Source organism: Osmerus eperlanus, chromosome 26, assembly GCF_963692335.1.
Source record: "Osmerus eperlanus chromosome 26, fOsmEpe2.1, whole genome shotgun sequence".
Lineage (NCBI taxonomy): Eukaryota > Metazoa > Chordata > Actinopteri > Osmeriformes > Osmeridae > Osmerus > Osmerus eperlanus.
Genome location: NC_085043.1, coordinates 1,766,208 through 1,788,031, shown reverse-complemented (window position 1 = coordinate 1,788,031; position 21,824 = coordinate 1,766,208). Strand labels below are relative to the sequence as shown.

At 40.6% G+C, this 21,824-nt stretch overlaps 1 protein-coding gene across 8 annotated transcripts in view; it reads right to left on the bottom strand.

The window, feature by feature from the left end:
• ankrd29 (ankyrin repeat domain 29) overlaps positions 1-21,461 on the bottom strand; it is an 87,654-nt gene extending 66,193 nt beyond the window's left edge. For 4 of the 8 annotated variants that reach the window (XM_062452690.1, XM_062452686.1, XM_062452685.1 and 1 more), the window contains exons 1-4: positions 21,324-21,461; positions 20,881-20,991; positions 7,247-7,345; positions 7,049-7,147 (exon numbers count right to left, since the gene is read on the bottom strand). In XM_062452690.1, coding sequence (XP_062308674.1) covers positions 7,049-7,147; positions 7,247-7,345; positions 20,881-20,991; positions 21,324-21,335 — 321 coding nt within the window. In that variant the 5' untranslated portion in view covers positions 21,336-21,461. Of the gene's footprint in view, positions 1-7,048; positions 7,148-7,246; positions 7,346-20,821; positions 20,992-21,323 lie in introns of those variants that run through there. The other 4 variants (XM_062452689.1, XM_062452687.1, XM_062452692.1 and 1 more) reach the window with 4 other exon arrangements.
• Between the last annotated feature and the right edge of the window lie 363 nt (positions 21,462-21,824).

The window sequence follows — 21,824 nt, the reverse complement described above, 5'->3', positions numbered from 1 at the left end:
AGCAAGTCGTAAAATCTTTAACATTATACTTGCTTCTGTGAGACGCGTTTGAAATTTGTATACTGTGCGTGACTATGCGGTTGGGTTGTTCTATTTTTACATGTCATTGTTGATGTAATTTAAATTAGTACGGTGAGTTCCAAATGTGTCTTTCGATTAAACACTGCAGCGTGTATTACACAATGATCATTTGTGGTGCGGCTTTTATTCGAAGGCAACGTTTAATTAGTAAGACAGATTCAGTGAATTGTAGTTGCAGTGCGGCCATACACAAACAAATAGACAAGGAGGTCAGATAAATGCCGAGCAAGCTATAACCCTTAAGGCTAGTTTTTGCTTTTGTGGACGGCGTTTCAAATTTATGTACTGTACCTACCTACGGTTGGGTTATTCTATCTTTAGCTACATGTCATTGTTGATGTAATTTTGTTTGTTCGTTCCAAGTTTTTCTGACGGTCTTCACATTGTAAGTTATTCTTTTTGAAACTGTAGCTAGGTAGCCTAGTTTGCTGCACAGTTAGAGCTACCTAGCATAAGCAAGTAGCAATGGTACCATGGTTGTTTTGCTTGCTAGCTTTGTTTGGGTTCATGGTTTGATCGTTTAGGAGTTCCATTGAAAGCCTATAGACCTACAATACGTTTGTAATCGGCATTTTGTACCATGCTGCACGATTTCCTATCTCTTGATAACATTTTATATTTGTATCAATTTTATACACTAAATTGCCAAAGTATTCGCTCGGTTGCCTTTACACGCTCATGAACGTGAGTGACATCTCATTCTTAAACCATAGGATATGATGTCGGACCACCCTTTGTAATAGTTTCAACTCGTCTAGGAAGGCTTTCCACAAGGTTTAAGAGGTTTATGGAAATGTTTTACCATTCTTCCAGAAGTGCATTTGTGAGGTCCAACATTGATGTGGAACAAGAAGGTTTGGCTCGCAGTCCCTGCTCTAATTCATCCCAAAGGTGTTGTATTGGGTTGAGGTCAGGACTGTGTGCAGGCCACTCAAGTTCGTCCACACCAATCTCGCTCATCCATGTGTTTATGGGCCTTGCTTTGTGCACTGTTGCACAGTCATGTTAGAACAGGAAGGGGCCATCTCCAAACTGTTCCCACAAAGTTTGGAGCATGAAATTGTCAAAATGTTGGTGAATTATTGCATTTCAGGAAATTAACTTATGGGTAGGAAATATTTAATGGATTGGGCTCGGCGGGGTATTTTGTCATCCATCCATTCCTACTCCATGCTCTTGATTATGTAATTGACCTACAGGTACATCTTCTAGGCTATGTTTATTTGTTTTAATTTTCTAATGTGAGTCAGTGGCTTGGCAGTATTTTAACAGTAAGGTTTGGTTATTTGTGTTAAACTGTGATGATTCTTTTGGTGAAACATGAATTTAAAGTAAAAACCATTTGCAAGATAAATTGTTCTCAATTGGTCTTAATTTGTATTTATAGTCGAGTCCGTTTCTCTGTTTACATTTTACAGACTTAAATTTGAATGTAGACAGTGTAAATTGAATAAAGGTAAATAATGGATGTCTAAATATTTTTTTTAAGTACAGAGATTGGTGTTTTGAGAATCCTAACCATTTCAATATTTTCTTAAAGGTCTGTATACTAGAACTGTTGAGTATGAAGTTATGATAATGTAAGACTATGAAATTGTTAAGCAGTAGTGTGGTATGTTACATTTCATAGTTTTTGATGGTTTTTCTATGTGTTTTTTAGATGCCATGTTCCAGCAAGAGATCCAGGGACCAAGGATCCACTGTTGAGGTTAGACTTCCTTGTGGGAAAAAATGCTAAACCAGTGTGTTTAAGTGATAAGATTAATTGAGAAAAATGAATGTGAATGAGCATTTTTAACAATGTCTTTGTTACGGACCCATGTTTAAAATGTCCTAATTCAGTCTGTATAGTTGTGGTTGTGTGTTTTTTCTTTTCTCCCTTCTTTCTTTCTATTCGCTGCATGCAGGTATGGTCTAGTCAGCGTTTGTTGGCGGTTGGCTATCAGTCTCCCTATCTCGTGATTGGCAATCAGCTGCGCACTTCCAATCAGCGGTTTAGTTGTCAACATAAAATTACCACACTGGTCAGAGATTGCTTTTTGCTTTGGAAAGTTGCTTGTTTAGAGAGTTGTCAAGTCAGAGAGACTTCTTGTTGAAATCATTGTAAATGTTGTTATTATTTTGTTAGAATGGTTTGCTTCATAGTGAACCCTTTTAATAGAGCAGTTAGTGGTGCAGCGTTTATTCGAGGGTGGCGTTCATTCAAGGGCAACGTTTAATTGGTAAGAGAGATTCAGTGAATTGTAGCTGCAGTGCAGCCATAGACAAATACAGAATAGACAAGGAAGTCAAACAAAAGCCCAGTGTAAAATGTATGCCGCGCGTGTCTCTACTTTGTGTACAAATCTGACGCAGCATGCCGTAACATTCTTACAGCTTTCAAACAGAAACCTGTGCAGAAAGCACTCACCACCAGCAACAGATCTATAGCACGCAAACTTGGTGTTGATGAAAAGCACATTCAGGAATGGTTAAGTCAGCTACCTCGCCATATTGTATACAATATGTATAACTATCTATAGGCCTGAATGCAATTGTCGCAATTGCATTATAATAATGTATAATTTTTTTTCAAGCAATGTCTTAATTTAGAATTATATAATTGTATTCAGAATTATTACGTGACTTTATTTTGAAGGCCTTTTGGGACGCTCATGAGTGAGAGAGTCGACAACAGCAAGCGAAGCACAGACAATTTAAAGCTCTGATAAAAGTTTCAAGTTCAAGTTTATTATCATATACTCATAAACAGCATTTATAAGTAATGAAATTCTTTGTGCTCAATGTCCGTTCAACTTGCAGAATAAAAAAATTAAATACTAAAGAATGGAGAAAAAGGGTAGAAAAAATAAGAAAAATTGTAGTGCAAAAAGATATTTCAAGGACAGTTCAGCATCCTGATGGCATGTGTGAGAAAACTATCCCTGTATCTGCTGGTACAGGACCTTATACTCTTGTATCGCCTTCCAGAAGGCAGGAGGGAGAAAAGACTGTGGCAGGGATGACTAGGGTCAGAAATGATCCTCTTGGCCTTTCTCCTGCACCGCTGGCTGTAAAGGTCCTGAATGGATGGTAATGCAGTCCTTGTAATACGCTGTGCAGATTTGACCACTCTTTGTAGTGTCTTCCTGTCCTGGGCAGTGCTGTTGCCAAACCATGTTGTAATGCCACCAGTCAGTATGCTCTCAATGGTGCACCGGTAAAAATTGGTCAGTATAGTGCAGTCCATGCCAAATTTCCACAGTCGCCGCTGAAAAAAGAGCCTCTGTTTCGCTGTCCTTGTAACCACACCAATATGGTGTCCAGCTCAGATCCTCACTGATGTTGATACCAAAAAATCTGAAACTTTTGACTCTCCACAGCTGTGCCCGCGATGTGAATGGGTGCATGTTCTCCCTGCAGCCGCCAGTAGTCCACTATCAACTCCTTGGTTTTTGCTACATTAAGCAACAGGCTGTTATGCTGACACCAGGATGTCATTGTTGTCAACTCTGCTCTGTAGGCAGACTCATCACCATTCTTGATGCAGCCGATAATGGTGGTGTCATCAGCAAACATAATGATAGTGTTGGACCTTTTTGTGGCTGCACAACCATAGGTGAACAGAGAGTACAACAGTGGGCTTAACACACAACTCTGTGGGGCACCAGTGCTGAGTGTTAGACTGGTGGGGTGATGTTACCTAACCGTACTGCCTGTGTCCTGTCCAGCTGCACATGGAAGGACTGATGTTCGGTCCTGTAGTTTTATGATGAGCCTGGATGGTACTATGGTGTTGAAAACGGAGCTGAAGTCGATGAAGAGCATCCGCACGTATATGTTGTTCTGATCCAAGTGAAAGAGAGCAGTGTTCAAGGCCAAAGCTACAACATCATCTGTAGACCTGTTCGGCCTATATGCAAACTGGAGTGGGTCTAATGCAGGTGACAGGCAGGATGTAATGTGGTCTTTGACTAAAGTCTCAAAGCATTTCATCACAACAGGGCAACAGGGCGGTAATCATTGAGACAGCTCACTGATGGTTTCTTAGAGACTGGGATGATGGTGGCCCCCTTGAACCTATTGGGGACGACAGACTGCGACAGGGAGAGGTTAAAGATGTCAGTGAACACCTCTGCCAGTTCAGGAGCACAGGCCTTGAGAACACAGCCAGGGATGTTGTCAGGTCCTGGAGCTTTATGCACATTCACTGTAAGTGATAAGTTTAAGGTTGTTATAGAGGTTGTTAGCAATCTAAGGAAACCTCTATTCCCTTGTGTAGGCTACAGCATGCAGCCAACAAAGTATGTTGTTTTGTGTCTGTATTTGACTTTGGTGAATGTTATTTACATGCTGCGCATGTCATTGCATGTTCATATTAAGCTAATGTGGTCTTTATTTTCTCATTACAGCGTGAGTTTAGTTTTAACGGTGGATTTGGAGAAAAAGCTTCAAATAAATCTGTAGCAAGAAAGACACTTGTGCCTGCCAGTGTTTCATGGGATAATAGTATGCTACACTTGTAAATTACTTGTGTAATAAATACTGTGTTTTAATTTAACCAATTAAATAACCGTTTTCTGATTTTTTGGGGGAGGCGTTTAATCGAAGGTGCCATTTATTACACAATGTTCATTTTTGGTGCAGCGTTTATTCAAGGTCAACGTTTAATCAAAGAAAAACTGTAGTTTTCTTCCCAGCATGGGAAGGCCAAAGGATGTTTACAATTGTAGTAGGCCATTGATATGTTTTAAAAGTTCAGGGATGTAATTTGTTGGATAAGAAGCCCCCATCCCCCACTCCAGAGACAATTGATGACAGAGAGGTGCTGACATTAAGTTAAACATAGTCATGCGTTAAAGAGTAGAGTAAAAAATAGAGACAAAATGTGTACATGGATGTTGAAACTCAGTGCTCTGAGTTTGTGCATGTCAGTTTAGACAAACGTAGCCTTTTCAACCTCTAGGTTTAATTCTCTCTTTTATACATTTAAAGTTGGATTTGACATTTAACAGACATTTAATCATTTAGCAAGTTGTTTGACTCAAAAACCATAACGAAGTACATATGGTGTAAAAAATCTGCAGTCAAATTTGGCGAAATTGCTACCTTGGATGTTATCTTTACATATAGATGGGTTGGTGGTTACAAACAATGAGGATGCGCACGCAGCTTCAAGGCAGAACAATGCCTACCATTTCACCTCTAGTTTATATGTTCCCACCCCCCCCCCCCCCTTCTGAATAAAGTTAGATAGATCTGATTTGTTGATATCTGTTTTTATGAAAACCATTTTAGCCAAGCTAACTAACATTGTTTTTAGCTAGCTGACATTACCATTCAATCACTAACAAAACACGAATAGAAATACTTTGCTAACAGTCCTCACGTGTAATCAAAAGCTTGTAGTGAGATCACATGCATGACCCCCCGAGACAAGCTTTCATGTTTGCATCGCTAGCATCTCGTCATATTACACAGCCGGAAGACAGCTAGATAATAAATATTGTAGCGTCAGCGCCCTTGGGTACCCAGCATGCAGTGCACACCAAAAACGCAAATAGCTGTGGAAAATAGTTTGGTTACAACAGCTGTGCAAGGGATTTCAGTTGTTGTGTTCGTTCACTTAAATGTGTGTAATGTTATTGTTTTTTACTTAAGATAATACTGTTGGTCACCCTGATTGTGCATTTTGTGTAGTTTAATGGGATCAGAGAGTCTGACCATGACAAAGTATTGTTAAGCTGCTGTACCATCACAAGGTACACTTGCTAACAGCTGGACATTAGCTATACCTTGGTCCAGTTCCCTACATGACTCTTGACAGTTGTTTGACTGAGACTCTAGAGAGAGCTCAATTCAGGTAGAGTTCTAATAGCCATAGTCTTGTAACCAGTTTCAGTTTTGAAAACAGTGTGACTGTGTATGGTATGTTTTTTGGGCTACTTCTAATACTCATACGGCTGCCGCATTTATGCCTTGGCATGACCTGCGCTGGGATAGAGGGAAACCGCATGGATGGGGAAAGTGTGTGGGCAGAGCAAGCAGTAGTAGTACATAACCTACACACTTCCTTTAGTGAAGTGTATCCTCACTTTCATAAAGTTATTGTTGTAATCAAAGCTTTTAAAGAATGGATCTCTGCATGATGGGCCTGACCAGAGCACAGGTGGCCTGACACAACACGCTTCAAAGTTGTCACTTTCAAAAGGGTGGCATTTTAACCCTGTCAGTCCAACATGTCTAAAAGTTGGTACGCATGCCTTATTGCCAATGGGGAACAAATAAGTCTCAAGAACCCATAATGTCGGCAGCATGGATATTTCTCTACAGTGACAATTTGTGAAGAATTTCAAAAAATGACTTCAAATCAGCCATTGATCCAATTGTCTTGAAATGTTGTGTACATGTATGAAATACATGTCTGTGTCATGTCAATTTTGTAATGGTTTGCAATGCTGAGGAGGAACCCGCCATTGCTGCCTGCAGCTATATTTATTATTATTATTATTATTTATTTATTCCGGACACACAAAAAACGGTCCATAGCACAATACAAAACATAGCAAAAGACAGACAAATACAAGATAAAACACATACAAAAAGAAATGCATAATTTTTGCCATATACATTTTGCCAATCGGCCAATAGTGGTTGCTAGGCCAAAGTTGTACTAGCAGCAAGCTGTGCCAGCAAGCAATGTACAGTATTGCTAGCAATATTGACAGTTTGGATAGATTGTGAAAAGTTATACTTTCATTTAGATAATGCAGACTAGCCCCCAAAAAGCTACAATTTAATGACACCTAGTTCACTAGTGCAAACTTCAGTTTGTTACACAAATTAATGTTCACTATTTCACTATGTTTTATCATCATATTTACATGTTGTAAATGAAATGCAGCTTTTTGAAGTGGGATGTCATTAATGTAGCATTTTCTGCAAAAACACTGTGTTTGATGTTAACTCTGAGTTAGACAAAGCATACCTTAGTCTGTAATTCAGTAGAGGCACCAAACTCAAAAAGAAGCTTCACAATTTCATTGTGTCCTTGCTGAGAAGCAAAGAAGAGAGCAGTGGAGCCTGTCTGTAGAAACACACACGACCTTGGATATAAAATGTGAGTTGGATATGGAAAGATCTAAATTAAATGTTGTGATTTGAATACATAGTTTGTTTACCACACCTTTCTCTGCAGGTTGATGTCTGCTCCCTGCATGATCAGCTCCCTGGCACAATCATAGTGGGCACTGAAGGAGGCTACCATCAGCGCTGTGGTTCCATTCTGAGAAAAAAAAATAAAAGTAGGGATGAGCGAGTACACCATTATCTGTATCACCAACTACATTATCTGTATATCCAAACTTGGAATGGCCGGGTCTTAAATCGGAAATGGGCGGAGCACACAGTAAGTTTTAATTGAAGCTTGAAATTAATATTGAAATAAACTGACGGAATGAATATGGGTGATTTATGCACAGACACAGCATCCAACCTTGTGGCTGTATTCTATCAGTCAAATATTTTACAGTTGTAGGAGTGAACCAAAAATAAAATGTACAAACCTTCATTTTGTAACATGTTTGCCTTGTAATAGATTTCAATCATTTGCAATGTTATTAAATGTTTATTTCATTTAACCTTACTTTGACCATTCTTGCTCTGATTTAACCCATAGAGTGAAATAACTGTAATTCAATTGGTATTGACATAATTTGATTCATGTTAATACACAATATTTAACCACCTACACTAACTATCTAGCCACAGAAATAAATGATTGCGATGGCTCCATTGTATGAGCCTGTACAAAGTGTCTGAAATAAGTAACCATAACAACAGGGACACAGTCAAAGCCTACGTTTACAATTTTGAAATACTTTAACAAGCTAACATGTAATTGCAACAATGAGTGACTTCAATATTTATCTTAACCTTGTTACGGCCACGGCCTGGTCCCTGTCCCTTTTACACCCCCTGCTGGTTCTGCTGGTATCATCCTGCCTAGACCCTACACACCTGCCGCCCATTACTTCATCATCCTGCATACTTCAACCCGGCTTTCCAACCACTCCTCGTCAGATCGTTGTCACAGCTACTGTGGTAGTATGCGCTTTTGACCCTCAAGCATTGCTTGATTCACTTGCCTTCTGTAAACCTGTTTTCTTTGTGCCCAGGATCATCATCCGTGAACCCAGTCCCTGACTGCCGACCCGCTGATTCACCAAACAAGACCACAACTCAGGACTACACCCAATAAATCACCTAATTGTATCTGTGCTGCGTTTGGGTCCACTCTGTACCACACCGTAACAAACCTACCGTATTTCTCAGATTAAACGGCGCCCTCGAATAAACGGCGCACCAAAAATGTACATTGTGTAATGAACGCCCTCGATTGAACGCCGCACCCAAAAAATCTAAAAACGGTTATTTAATTGGTTAAATTAAAACACAGTATTTATTACACAAGTAAATCACAAGTGTAGCCTACAATATAGCGAGGTAGCTGACTTCGCCCCTCGAATTCGCCTTTCATCAACCCCAAGTTCGCGTGCTACAGATCTGTTGCTACAGGTGAGTGCTTTCTGCACAGATTTCTGTTTGAAAGCTAAAGTGTAAGAACATTTCGGCATGCTGCTTCAGATTTCTACACAGTAGACACGCGCGGCTTCAATTTTATACTAGGCTTTGTGTTTGACCTCCTTGTCTATTCTTTGTTTGTCTATGGTCACACTACAGCAGCAATTCTCAAAATCTCTCTTACTAATTAAACGCCGCCCTCGAATAAACGCCACACCAAAAATGATCATTGTGTAATAAACGCTGCAGCGTTTATTCGAAGAAATACGGTAGGCTAATCTTAGTAGCCTACTGCATTGTGCACAGGACTTTTTTGTTGAGGTGGTAACCCGTGGATGCATCTTTCAAAGATGCGATACCATCCCCCCTAATGATCGATCGTGTCGTGAATCAATGCATTTGGTCTCAAAATTTCCTTTCAACGGTGTAGCTCTAGCTTACTCAAATTAGCTTACTGTTTGCGGGGAATAGCATAAAGAGATGTGGTTTTAGTAGCCTAGCCGAGGTGGGAGCGGATTAGTGGTAAATAAAATAGTCTGCATCTAAGCGTGTGTTCAAACTTGGCAAGTTTGGCTCGAGGAAAACAAACTTTGATGCTATTGCTCTGTTAGCGAACCAAGACTCTAGGCCAGGGGTTCCCAAACTTTTTTCTGCGAGGGCCAGATAATTTTTCCTTTCTTTAATGTGGGGCCGGGTCGGTCTGTAAAAGAAAATGACATGGTCCGGAGTGACTACCAGTATTATTGTGGAGATTGTATTATGATTTTAAATGTATTTATTATGCTAGATTAGTTTATTATTTTGTTATGCACCGTACATCCGTACATATCATGGGATATATAGCCTATTAAAACAGCATTATTACTATCGTAATAACCTTTTTCATATGAATTGCTATTTAAATCAAAACATTTACTTACTTATGCATATTAATCAGTGTGAAAAAAATATAAATAATTATAATACAGTCTCTGGCATTGTTCAGACGGCCGGTCCAAATGCGTGGACGGGCCATAGTTTGGGGACCCCTGCTCTATGCTATAATTACATTTTATGGACCGGACCAAGAGATCTAAGAGAACCGAACTACAAGTGTGAACACATAAACTCCACCAGCGATGAGCAGTAGCCTAATTAGAAAGTAGCATGGAGTTTAAGCCCCATTTTGTGTTGAGTGCCAATTCATGTTGATGTAAACACACAAGCCACAGTCCAATTTATTGTTCAGGGATCAAACATTTGAGAACAGGATAAACTGGACAGCAAGCAGAGATCGTAGCTTCTAGCTTAGAAGTTCCAAACTAATAGGCTACACTACTAGCACTTCTAGGTTAGACCTCTTCATTAGTAAAAAAAAAAATGGGGGGGGATTACCGTTCATGGTTGTAAGGGTAACTGCATTGCCAGGAGACTAGGCATAGTCCGGTTTCAAGGTATACCGCGGTTTGAAAAAGTCACAATTTCAATACCTCTCTAATTTTCTGACATACCGTTGTTGTGGTATGAGCAGTTTTTTTTTTATGTCTCGTCAAAGACGGAAAGTGCAGGAATCCCTCAAGTTTTACTCAGCGGAGAAAGTAACCCTCCGGTTTGTGTGAGCATGCAGTCAGTCACCACCAGGTGTATAGAATAGCCGAAGGAGGTGCACCCCTGGAACCTTTCCCTGCAGTATGGGAATTTTTCGGGTACCAACAACATTAAGATGGCCACGGATGAAGGAAATACAACTTGTAAGACGTGTTTAAGAGTGGTTGCAGGAGGAGGCAATACGTATGATATCCCATCTACAGGAACACCAACCGTATAATTTAACCCTCGTGCTGCCTTCGGGTCACATGACCCAAAGGTTCATAACGAACCATCGTTGTGTTTACCCAATTTTACCCAATACAAAAACAAATTAAAATAATTTTCTTTTAACCTTTGCAATGTGGGGGGTCTGAGACAGCCTAGGTGTTAAAAGAAAATGCTTCACTTTGTCTTTGTATGCGGTAAATTTGTCGCAATACGACGGTGGGTCACAATGACTGATGGGTCAGAATGACCCGAAGATAACACAAGGGTTAATCAAAAGATTAAATTACAGTACTTTTTCTGTAAATTATACGTGTTTTTTTCTGTATTTCTGAATGACATGAAAGACAGATAGAAAGACAATGGCAAAATTAAAATTTATATATTTACATTAAAAGTATAGCAAAATATTGTTACTTAAAAATACACAACAATACATACAAAACATTTCTTCTTTTTTTTTACAAATATTAATAACATTTTCACCAAAATGTTCTGTTAAAACACATAATTTCACTTAGCTATTTTAACAGTTATTTTGCAGATTTTTACTTTCATCCCACGGACAAATAACTTCTTAATAACTTCTTTGGTTTAGACATAGGAACCTTGAATTGTGAACTGAGCTCAGGTAGTTGACGTCATGCAATCCCAGCATGCACCAGTCAATATCAAAGACTACAAAAGCCTGCAAAAGCCTTTCTGGGGCTATCTCGTTTATGATCAGTGACCAATGCACTTTTAGTAAAGCTGTCTCTTGGAAGTCGCTTTGGATAAAAGCGTCAGCTAAATGAATAAATGTAAAGACTCCAGAGTAGGACGAAGGAAAGTTGATTAGATAGTTGTGTAGCGGCAACGCTCCTGTTACCCAGAATGCCCTGCGGCAAGCTGAAAAGCTACAGAGTTAAAGGTTTAAGCTTAGTTAGATAAGCAATGTTTGGAGTTTTGTTGTTGTGTTCGTTCTGTTTTGATATGTGTAATGTGATGGTCTGTAGCTTGGATAAATGAAATGTTCACCCTGAGTGTGAATGTTGTCCAGTTAGATGGCGATCTAACCTGTCTTACAAGACAAATGTGCGGCGAGCAATATTCCTCTCCAATTCGTGCAGCTAGCCGGCGCTACAGTTGTAGGGGTGGAACGGTACATGTATTCGTACCGAACCGTACGGTACGGGCATCACGGTTCGGTGCATGAAATTACACGTAGAATACACGGTATACAAATAAATAAAACTTGCTTGCAAGTTAAATAATGTAATGCGGAACTACTGATACTCGTGTTCTTTAGGGACATCTAATCTGTAGCTCTGAAGCTCTGATTGGCGCCACCGTGAGTCAGAGATAGGCTAGCTAGCAGCACTAAGGACGAGTATAGCGAGTGGTGGCGACCAGGATTCTAAATTAAATTTCTTGATCACCAGCCAATCAGAATTTCCACTAGCCAAATTCTTTCCGGTGAAAATAAAAACAATTATGTGTGTCACTGAATGCATTTGATCATTTTATTAACATTGTTGGCATAAAAAACACATAAAATTAAGTAAAATGAAGCACAGAAGTATGATGCAAGGCTATGTGAAATCACCAACACGTGACTAAGGCCGTGTTCACACTTGACTTCTTTTTTTACATGCAACCCTATGGGAAAAGGAAAAAGGCGGCCGCCTTTTAAAAACGTCTAAAAAAGCGCAGTGTCCGACGCCTTTTTGAGTTCAATTTTCTCAACTTTTCAGAAAAGCGCTGGGTGACGTCAAGCACCTTTCTGATAGCTAACCAATCAGGATGAGGAGAGTAGGGTACGTGTGTACCTTCCCTAATAACCTTCTACCTTAGTTACCAGGCTATGGCTCGTCAAACACCAAAACTAAAGCCAGTAATTGCATTTTATTCGCCATGGTAGCTAACTCTAGCTCTAGCTGTCATTCTGTCAATAAGTAACCAACGGAAAATAACGGATAATAATGTATCGCTAGAATGTATGATTCCCGTTCAGGTTACAGAATTCTCCTGCTGAAAGCAATCAAAAGGCGCTCAAAAGGCGCTGAAGGCAGCGCTTTTTTCTTTAAAAAAGACGTCAAGTGTGAACACGGCCTAAGTAAGGACACGGTTTATTGTAAATGGCTAAAACGTCCATTCGCGTCATGAGATTGACTCCTGCCCATGCATTTACAGTAACGTTTTTGTCTTAAGCAGGCATTAATTAAACCTACCTAATATACTCTAGCCCAGTGTGCGAAATACCCGTCAATATTTGGGGGGGTCCCCATCTCTCGATTGTTGCGCAATACCGATCTAAATTTGCTCAATATGCAGTAGGCAGGGACGGACTGGGAGTAAAAATGGGCCTTGGACTTTGATCCAGACCGGCCCACCAGAACCGGCCCCGCATACGCCACCAAAGTGCCCTGCTAATGCATGCACATTCTGGGTTTGATGTAATGCTAGTAGGGAGTTCTACAGTTAATGCGAGCGCGCATGACGCGCAATTCTTTTTGGCTGATTTGAGCGAAAAATTGTTTTTGGAGCTATATGTAAAATAAACATGGCGCTACCGATGGTCAGTCCGCTACTGGCAGTAGGTATAACATTACAGTAACTATTTTATGGATGCAAGCCAAGACAATCAGTCTATAACCTACATGACAAGACACACACGCACACACTTAACCATTTTTGATAATCCGATATGCTATTATTCTAGTATTCTACTATTATTCTATATGGTAGGCTAGTATTCGTAAAGCAACACTGACATAAGAGGTTGCATTGGCTAAAGTTGTTTGGATGCACGTTGTTTCATAACAAGGAGGCAAGTTGTGCATTACAATACAGACATGACAATGACATTAAGAGCAATTAACTGAATAAATGCCAGGTATAGCCTATCGGAGACAGTTGCGGTCTTTCCATGCGCCCACCTGCTTCGTTGACCAACCAGCCGGCAAGTCACTTGTGCTAGCAGCAGTAGCAGCTAACGTTACATCAGCACCTGCTGCGTCTTCGTAGCACTCGGCCTCGTTTCTTCTGGGGAATCACTGGGTGGGAGAGGATCCTCTGTTCTGGTAGTGAGTGGGCCCACTGTGCTAGCTGCAACAGCATTGTCATTCGGTGCCTCTTCATCTCTGAGTGCCACCTTTTTGGATGTGAACCCAAAGTGTGTGAATGATACACTCTGGTTAGCTTTCGCTTGCTAGCCATTGACTTCTCAACGTTTCTGTTTGGCGCACAGGACTTGCTGGCTCCGCTTGGTAAAAAAAATGGTGAATAAATGTTTTGATTTCTGAATACTAGACATGGTGAGCTTAAAAACATTTTAGTGACCATTAGTGACAATATGTATTTAGAAAAAAATTGAGACCCCCTTCAAATTTTGCTTTTGAGGCTTTCATGGGTTAATCGGGGGGTCGAGCCCCCCGGACCCCCCCCGTATTTCGCACACTGCTCTAGCCTATATTAAAAACTTTGTATTTACATTACGGCAATCCTTACAAAACATGACAACATTTTCATTGTCAAACACAAGCCAGCCATTTGGCATTACATTTTCTTTTCTTCGTTTCTACTAGGAGGTACTGCCAGGGGGATAAATGACCGAGAACCATGCCGAGAAGAGAGCCTTATGTATCATTCATGTAATGCCTCATGTATCACCGGCCAAACTGGCTAGTGAGTTTTTATTAACACCCGCCAAAATGAATTTTAACCCGCATTTGGCAGGTTGGCGGGTGTTAATTTAGAACCCTGGTGGCGACCCACGAGAGGACCCGCCGGCCTTTTTAAGATTGCAAGTTTGCCATTCAGTTACACTAGTACAGGCGAGAGAGTGGTGGATAAGACAAGCACTGTGTGTCGGCGTTGTTCAGCAGTTGTGGGCAGTGATTTGCCCACAACTACTGAACTAAAATCAGAGTTCAGGGTTACGCTGCGTCCACACTGCAGCGACGCGAATCGCTTGCCATCACTCGTCTTCCCACAGTGCACCACGCTCGGAGGCGTGTCAGACAGATTAATGCAGTTGTAGTTCTTTAAAGTCACTGCTGTAGTTCGTATAATGTCATGGCAAAGTGTGCAGACAAAATACAACTTTTACACACATTAAGCAAAAATCCGATACACTTTATGTACTGCACACAATAGCAGTAGCCGGGTGCCACGGTGGATCCTAGTATCCGAGCTCCACTTATGTTGGCTTTTAATAGTTCTCATGTCTGCGCTTAACTCAGAGTGGACGTACTCCAAGTTGACTTAACAAATTCAAATCAGCTTTTCTGGAACCGAAAAGTCACAGTTTCTCATTTTAAAGTAGATGAACTCAGAGTTCAGGGTTAGGCTCACAGTTTGTTAAACCCGCTACCTGGAATACCCCCCTGTTGTTCACCCTTGTTGTGCATGTTGTTTAGTTTAATGGGACCCGAGAGCAGTGTTGCCACAGTTACTTTGAAAAAGTAATCTGATTACTGATTACTCCTTTAAAAAGTAACTTAGTTACTTTGCAGATTACTTGATTTTAAAAGTAACTACGTTAGATTACAAGTTACTTTATTAGTTACATTCAGCAGCTTCCGACAACACCACCATCGCCTCAACATAAAAATGACAACCGGTTTTGCCAACACTCACTTTATTAGAAGTGCATTTTTAACAGTAATGTACACAACAACAATTAATGTGTACAATGAACCTTGATATTTCCATCTGACTGACTTCTAGCTGACAAATACTCAAAATAGTGATGGTATTTCCAACTCGAAAATGCGCATCTCTCTCCTCCTCCATTGTTGTTTGTGTCGCTGCGTGGTACTTCAATTGTCTCCAAACATCTCCACTGTAACTTGATGGCCGATGAGAGGCAAGACACAAGTGTAATGTTGATTTATAGACAAGAGTTTCTTTTGAAATGTTGACCTAAGAACGCACTTGGAAAAACGACTCAAGTCGTAGGCCTACTTGGGGAAAAAAACAAACCATAAAAAACGCCCGAGTACAGTAAATCTGAGATCATTTGCGAACCATTACTTTTAGAAAGAACATGGATTTAGTTGCGGTTCATTGCATTTGTTCATGTAATAGTTTATTAATCTTATTGGGTGTGCTCAAGCCTTCGGCGAGAGCACAACCTTTGTTCTCTCACATATATATTATTATTATTATTATTTTTATTTCTTTTTGCCCCCCTAAAACTCAGTTAATATTTGGCCTACATAGACAAAGTAGGTGTCAAAAGTTTCGTCTTGGTAGCGATTGAGTTGCTTCTATTGGAATTTACGTTCCGTTGCATGGTTTAGGCTCAAATTAAGTTTTTGTGGCGAAAAGTGAAGCTAACGGTGGCTAATTTGCTAGCCACAGTCACTGACGTTACTTACGTCACTAACGTCACGAAAACACGCGTGACTACCTTTGGCAGAACATTCGTTTCGCATCTGTTAACTTGGGGGATAGCTAGGCTAACTATAGCTTTACTGCAAGGCAGCTGCAGAAACGCCACAAGCAAAGAGGCCAGGGTGATAACTATTTACTCATTTTACTTTGTGATATGACACACAATTGTGATGTGTAATGTACAGTATAAGCTGATATTATTAAGGAAGTACATCTACTTTCGGAAACAGTAGTCTACTATTTCACTGAAGTATTAGCATCATGACATTAGCCTGTGTTGCCCGGGCAACACATACTACAGTGGTCTATGATGTAGCGTTATCTGTTTTCAATCGTTAAAATAAACATTCCTCACATATACATTTTCGTTGTAGGATTTATTCTGACATTAGTAAACGATTTGTTGGTGAAATTACCATTACCTGTGGTTTCAAACCAGTGTAGCTCACTGCAACGCTGTAGCTTACGCGAGACACACGACAAAAACATCTAACTTACACAGCTGTTTAGGAAGTCAAACGGTGACAGAACATGTTCGGCAACATGTCTAAAAGTCTATCTAACTACTAACCTGAACTTCATTGCCACAGCCTAAACGTTGTCAATCTGTTCATGAAAATAATTAATTTCAGCTTAAACCGTACAACGGAACGTTAAATCCAATTCAACCAACGCAATCGCTACAGTACCAAGACGAACACAGCAGTAGTCTAGTACTGTTCCGTAGTAGTACAATTTACCGGGGAATCTTCTCCACACAAGGCTATATATTCGAGTGAAGTCAAATTCTCAAGACATTAGCCTCACAATCGTCATTGACGATTTGATAAATAAAGCTTATGTGACAAATGTTTCGATGTTTACGTGTCAAAAATATGTTATGACAAATCTTGTAGTATTATTAACAATGTAACTCTTTGCTGGGCCGTGACCTTCAGCTCTCACTGGAGAGGTTCGCAACCGAATGGTCACGAACTGTGGGTAGTGACCGAAAGAACGAGATCGCGAATACAAGCGGACAAAATTAGTTTTCTCCGCAGGGTGTCCGGGCTCTCCCTTAGAGATAGGGTGAGAAGCTCGGTCATCCGGGAGGGGCTCAGAGTAGAACCGCTGATCCTCCGCGTCGAGAGGAGCCAGTTGAGGTGGCTCGGGCATCTGATAAGGATGCCTCCTGGACGCCTCCCTGGTGAGGTGTTCTGGGCACGTCCCACTGGGAAGAGGCCCCGGGGAAGACCCAGGACACGCTGGAGGGACTATGTCTCTCGGAGACTATGTCTCCTGGGAACGCCTTGGGGTCCCCCAGGAAGAGTTGGTGGAAGTGGCCGGGGAGAAGGAAGTCTGGGCCTCCCTGCTTAGGTTGCTGCCCCCGCAACGCGACCCCCGGAAAAGCGGCATATGATGGATGGATCGGTAACTCTTTGCTATTTTACATTCATAACGTATATTTTTAGGTTCCGACAGCATTATTCACAAATACAATTTGGTTGAGTATGGCCTAGTGGTAAGAGTGCTGTTGTTCAAGCTAAGATTATGTGATCAAAATCCTTTCTCTTTGTTTCATAGGAAGTATATGCTAAATGAATACATTATTAATTGATAATGTAGACTAGGGGCTACGGTATTGGAACATGCTTTTGCAACCGGGAAAGGGATGGCCACATTTGAAGGCTGGCAACATTTTCTTAACTAGAGAAAAATGTATGTGCTTGTGTAAACAATGCAAGGTGTTGATTACAGAACTGGTCAATCTATGTATCTCTTGGAATCTATTTGTATCTCTGGTTCTGTCAATGAATGTATTCCATAGCGTCCGTAAATATGTCTTCTCTCTATAACCCATGAATATTAGTGATTTCTGATGTCTTTTAAGCATTTGAATAAAACGCAGTTTGTCTTGGATCCTATTTGACTGTAGCACGACACTGTCAGCTGCTCGTGTGATGTCTGAAGCTACAACGGGTGATCATGTGTTTTAATGCCCATTTGAAGCCACGTTTGTATCGGTACCCATTGCTTCAAAAGTTCGATACCGCTTTGTGAGCACGGCTTTGAGCGTAACATCACTACCCTAGCCCAGTCGAGTCGTACTAGCAGGCGTTTAAGCATGTGCTCTGCCCTAGCCCAGTTATCCTCATAACTCTTGTCTCTTGCTGTTCAACTGAGATTCTGGAATGCGATCAACTCGGGCTAATTCAGGTGTGATGTCATTCCTAGTTCTGAGTCATGATGGGCCTGACCAGAGCATAGGTGGCCCTATATAGACGATGCCTCAAAGTTGTCAATTTCAGAGGGATGGAATTTTGACCCATCAGGCCAAAATATACTATTGAGTAGGCCTACGTGTCACTAGATCACAACAAGATAGGCTATTTGAATGGTTTGAGAGAGGCAAGAAACAAGGAAAACTGGGGAATTTGATTATTCAGATTCCATCCACCCCTCCACCACATTGCTCCATCCAACTCTTCATAATTCCCTCCACCCCATCAACCAGCAACATTTTGAAGGATTTCTAGATTTTCGCAACCACCAAAATACCAAAAAGACTGCGACCAAAGCAGTATTCCCCACAAACAGTAATTTCTGTCTTCAACTTGGTTGTTAACAGTTGTTTGTTTGGCAATCAGTGTAGCCCATAGGTAAAAGTAGCTAATGTGAATCACATGTGGTTATGTATAAAACCACTCCGGTGTCTTGAAATGATTTCGACAGCAAAGTTGAAGTTAGCTAGCTAACGTTAACTTTATTGTCCAATTCAAGACACCAGAATTGTTTTATACATAACCACACATGATTCAAATTAACTACTTACACTCTGATTCTCGTCCATCTTGTCATGAAACAAGCTACATCACTTCCTCTTCTTCTTGTTATAATTTAATGTCGAGCCGTAACCTGCATTCACTACTGCAGGAAAATATTGATTATCTTGTTCCGGTCCATGGTTATCCAATTCGCTAGGTGGCGCTGTCAGATAAAAAGAGGGTCCTAGAACTGCGGTCCTGAAACTGCAGCTCTCCGGCTCTGCAGGTACATGCTACTCGAATGTCCCTGTACTTACTGTAAGTCGCTCTGGATAAGAGCATCTGCTAAATGACTAAATGTAAAAGTCTCAAGAACTACAGTGACAATTTGTGAAGAATAAAAAAGCTTAGAAGTTTTTTAATTTGGTACATTGATACAACAGGCCATGACTAGCCGCCAGACCAAGAATGGCCCACATTTGACCTTAGGGGGCGCCACAGGCCATGTCCAAAAGTCCCAAGTGATGGCATTTCTACCCCATTGCGCCAAGTCTTCTAAAAGTTGGTGTACATGCCTCGTTTCTCATGGGGACTTATGGATTTGGCTGTACAGTGAAGATCTAGGAAAAACCTACAAAACTCTTCTTCTCTTGAACCGTCCACCGTTTTAAGTCCAATTGACTTAAACAAAATGGCTAAAAGGGGCGTATTTATGTAAATGTACACTTTGCTTCAATATCTTTGTGTCAATAAATCAAATGTAATTTTGACTGATGGTTTTTCAAACCTAACAGTCTTCAGGATGACATTACTCTGAAGTACCTTGATATGTCAAAATATGACTAAATTAGAGCTGTTTGAATTCAAATGCTTGCCACAGGAGACATGTTTGGAGGCTTGTTTCTTATACAGTAACTGAACAGAGCCCTTCCCAGCAGGGTGAGTAGCTCACTAGGATAAGGTGTTGACCTATGAAGTGCAAAGTCAGAGGTTAAAATCCAGCTAGCTACCTGTAGTCTAATGATATATTGTCATAATAGTAATGGTAATGTTTCACTCTGAGGGGATTACTACACAAAAAGAGCTAGAACTATTTGGGATTTGTAAATAAGACCCTGCTATATCTAGCCATCTTATCAGATTTATTGCATCATGTATGTTGTATTTTGGCGGTCTACTTATCCCATGGATCTCACAGACAGGATAAATGCAGTCAAAATGAATATACAACCCAGGTTATTATACCTAATTCAATCACTCCCAGTGGAGGTGCCCTAAGCATAATTCACAAAAAGGGACAAATTGATATCAAGATTTGTATGGGAAGAAAGACAACCTAGAGTCGCTCTGGATAAGAGTGTCTGCTAAATGACAAAATTTGGAGTCAGATTTACTACTCTCCAGCTACCCAAGGGTGTCCACTGTGTTTACTGACCCTTGTTAGTGACACGTACATGAACATGGGTGTTTATGGCACACTAGCACCAGTAATTACATCAAGTGTAACAAAATATAGCAATATAGATAATGAGTTGTATGGGAGATTTATGAAGTAAATGTATGTGTAAATGTAAAATACTTGATACTCACCCACGGCTAAACGAATCAATCTCGGTCATGAGGCTGACAAATCTTTGTAGGAGTGTTATATTGTATAGTTAGAGGTACATCCCAGCTCTTTTTGCCTATTGTGGTCAAAAACTTTTGGGATATACGAGTGCCGTATCATAGGAGCATTTAAAGAAGGCCAAAAATATTTTCCTTTTTAGTTTAATTGTTTTTTTTCTTAGATATATTTTTGGGCATTTCTGCCTTATTTATTTCTGACAGAGATAGTGATTTGTGAGTGGACAGGAATGTGGGGAGAGAGAGGAGATGACATGCAGGAAAGGGCCTGGGCCAGTTTCGAACCCAGTTAAGCCGGCGGGACACAATGTTTATGAAAAAACTCCCACCCACAGGTACATTTTCTTAAATGATGAGGAATATGGCAACTTTGCAGGATATCGGTGATGTTAACACCTATTACAAATGTTATCTCATACTGCCCACGTGATAGGTGTGAGACCTGACTATTGGAAATGCAAATAAAGGTGACCAGTTCTGGTTCAACAAAAATGCAGAAGTTGCAAGCATGTTTTTGCCTCTTCCTAAAATAATATTAAGTGCCGGTTATCATTTCCCAAAATGGCTGCGGCAACAGGTGAGGTGTTACTTAAAATAACTTATTTGTGTGTACAAAGATACATAAAGACAACTACCACTAGTGGTTTTTGGATAAAATGTGCAGGTGTGTTGTAGGGGCATGCATCGTCCATACACTGTCTCTGCAGTCAACATCCACACGTCCACTGTTGAGCAGCAACTGAAGCAAGGCCAAGTTTCCCTTACGAGCTGCCCAGAAGACAGCATTAGCCAGGGGCGTCTCCTTCTGTAGAATAAACACACATAGGCTTCATAATAATGTTGACCTTAGATGGCCACCCTCACAATTCACTTACTAAAGAAAAATGTATGCCTACAATCTCAGATTGCATTTAATACCATACACAAACGCAACCACGCTTTTAACACATAATTTAAACCTAAAATAAAAGCCAGTTTGACAGTAATTTACACCGTCCTCTGCACCAGTATGATCGAAGCTAAGGAGCATAGCTAACTGAAGGTCAAACATTTTAAACATTTCTAAATGTTCCACATAACTTCTGCGGCCGAATAGCAAAGCAACAATGAAATCCTCGTAGAGAAAATAGTGATTACCTTAACCGACATCTTGCAACCTCATTCGTGAGTCATTGCGTGTTCTCAGCTCACAACAAACGAACTTATACTCGTCAGTACCCTAGGTGATGGACCAGTACCGTTGTCGTGGTACTAGGCTCCACTCCTTAAAATCGTGAGTGCCCCCCCTCCTCCCCCGCGGAAAATTGGAATACTCATCATCCCATCACGCAGAAGGGCTGCAGCCAAGACAACAAATCCTTTTGAGGGCTAACAAAGTGTTTCGTTTTCATTTTGTGGCGTTACCGTCACATCCTTTGAGACAAGTCGACATTTCCGATGTAAAAGCCTTTTAATGTCGTTAACCGTCAACAGATTTACACGATTAAGCTATTTTCCACCATTTCACTTTGGTTGTACAAGAGACATAACATGAAACAGATCAAACACAGTTGATTGATTTCTGAGTAGGGCTGTATTACCTAGGCTACAAGGCTGGGGGTCCCAGTATACACACAACGTTGCAGCAAAATCTCGTCG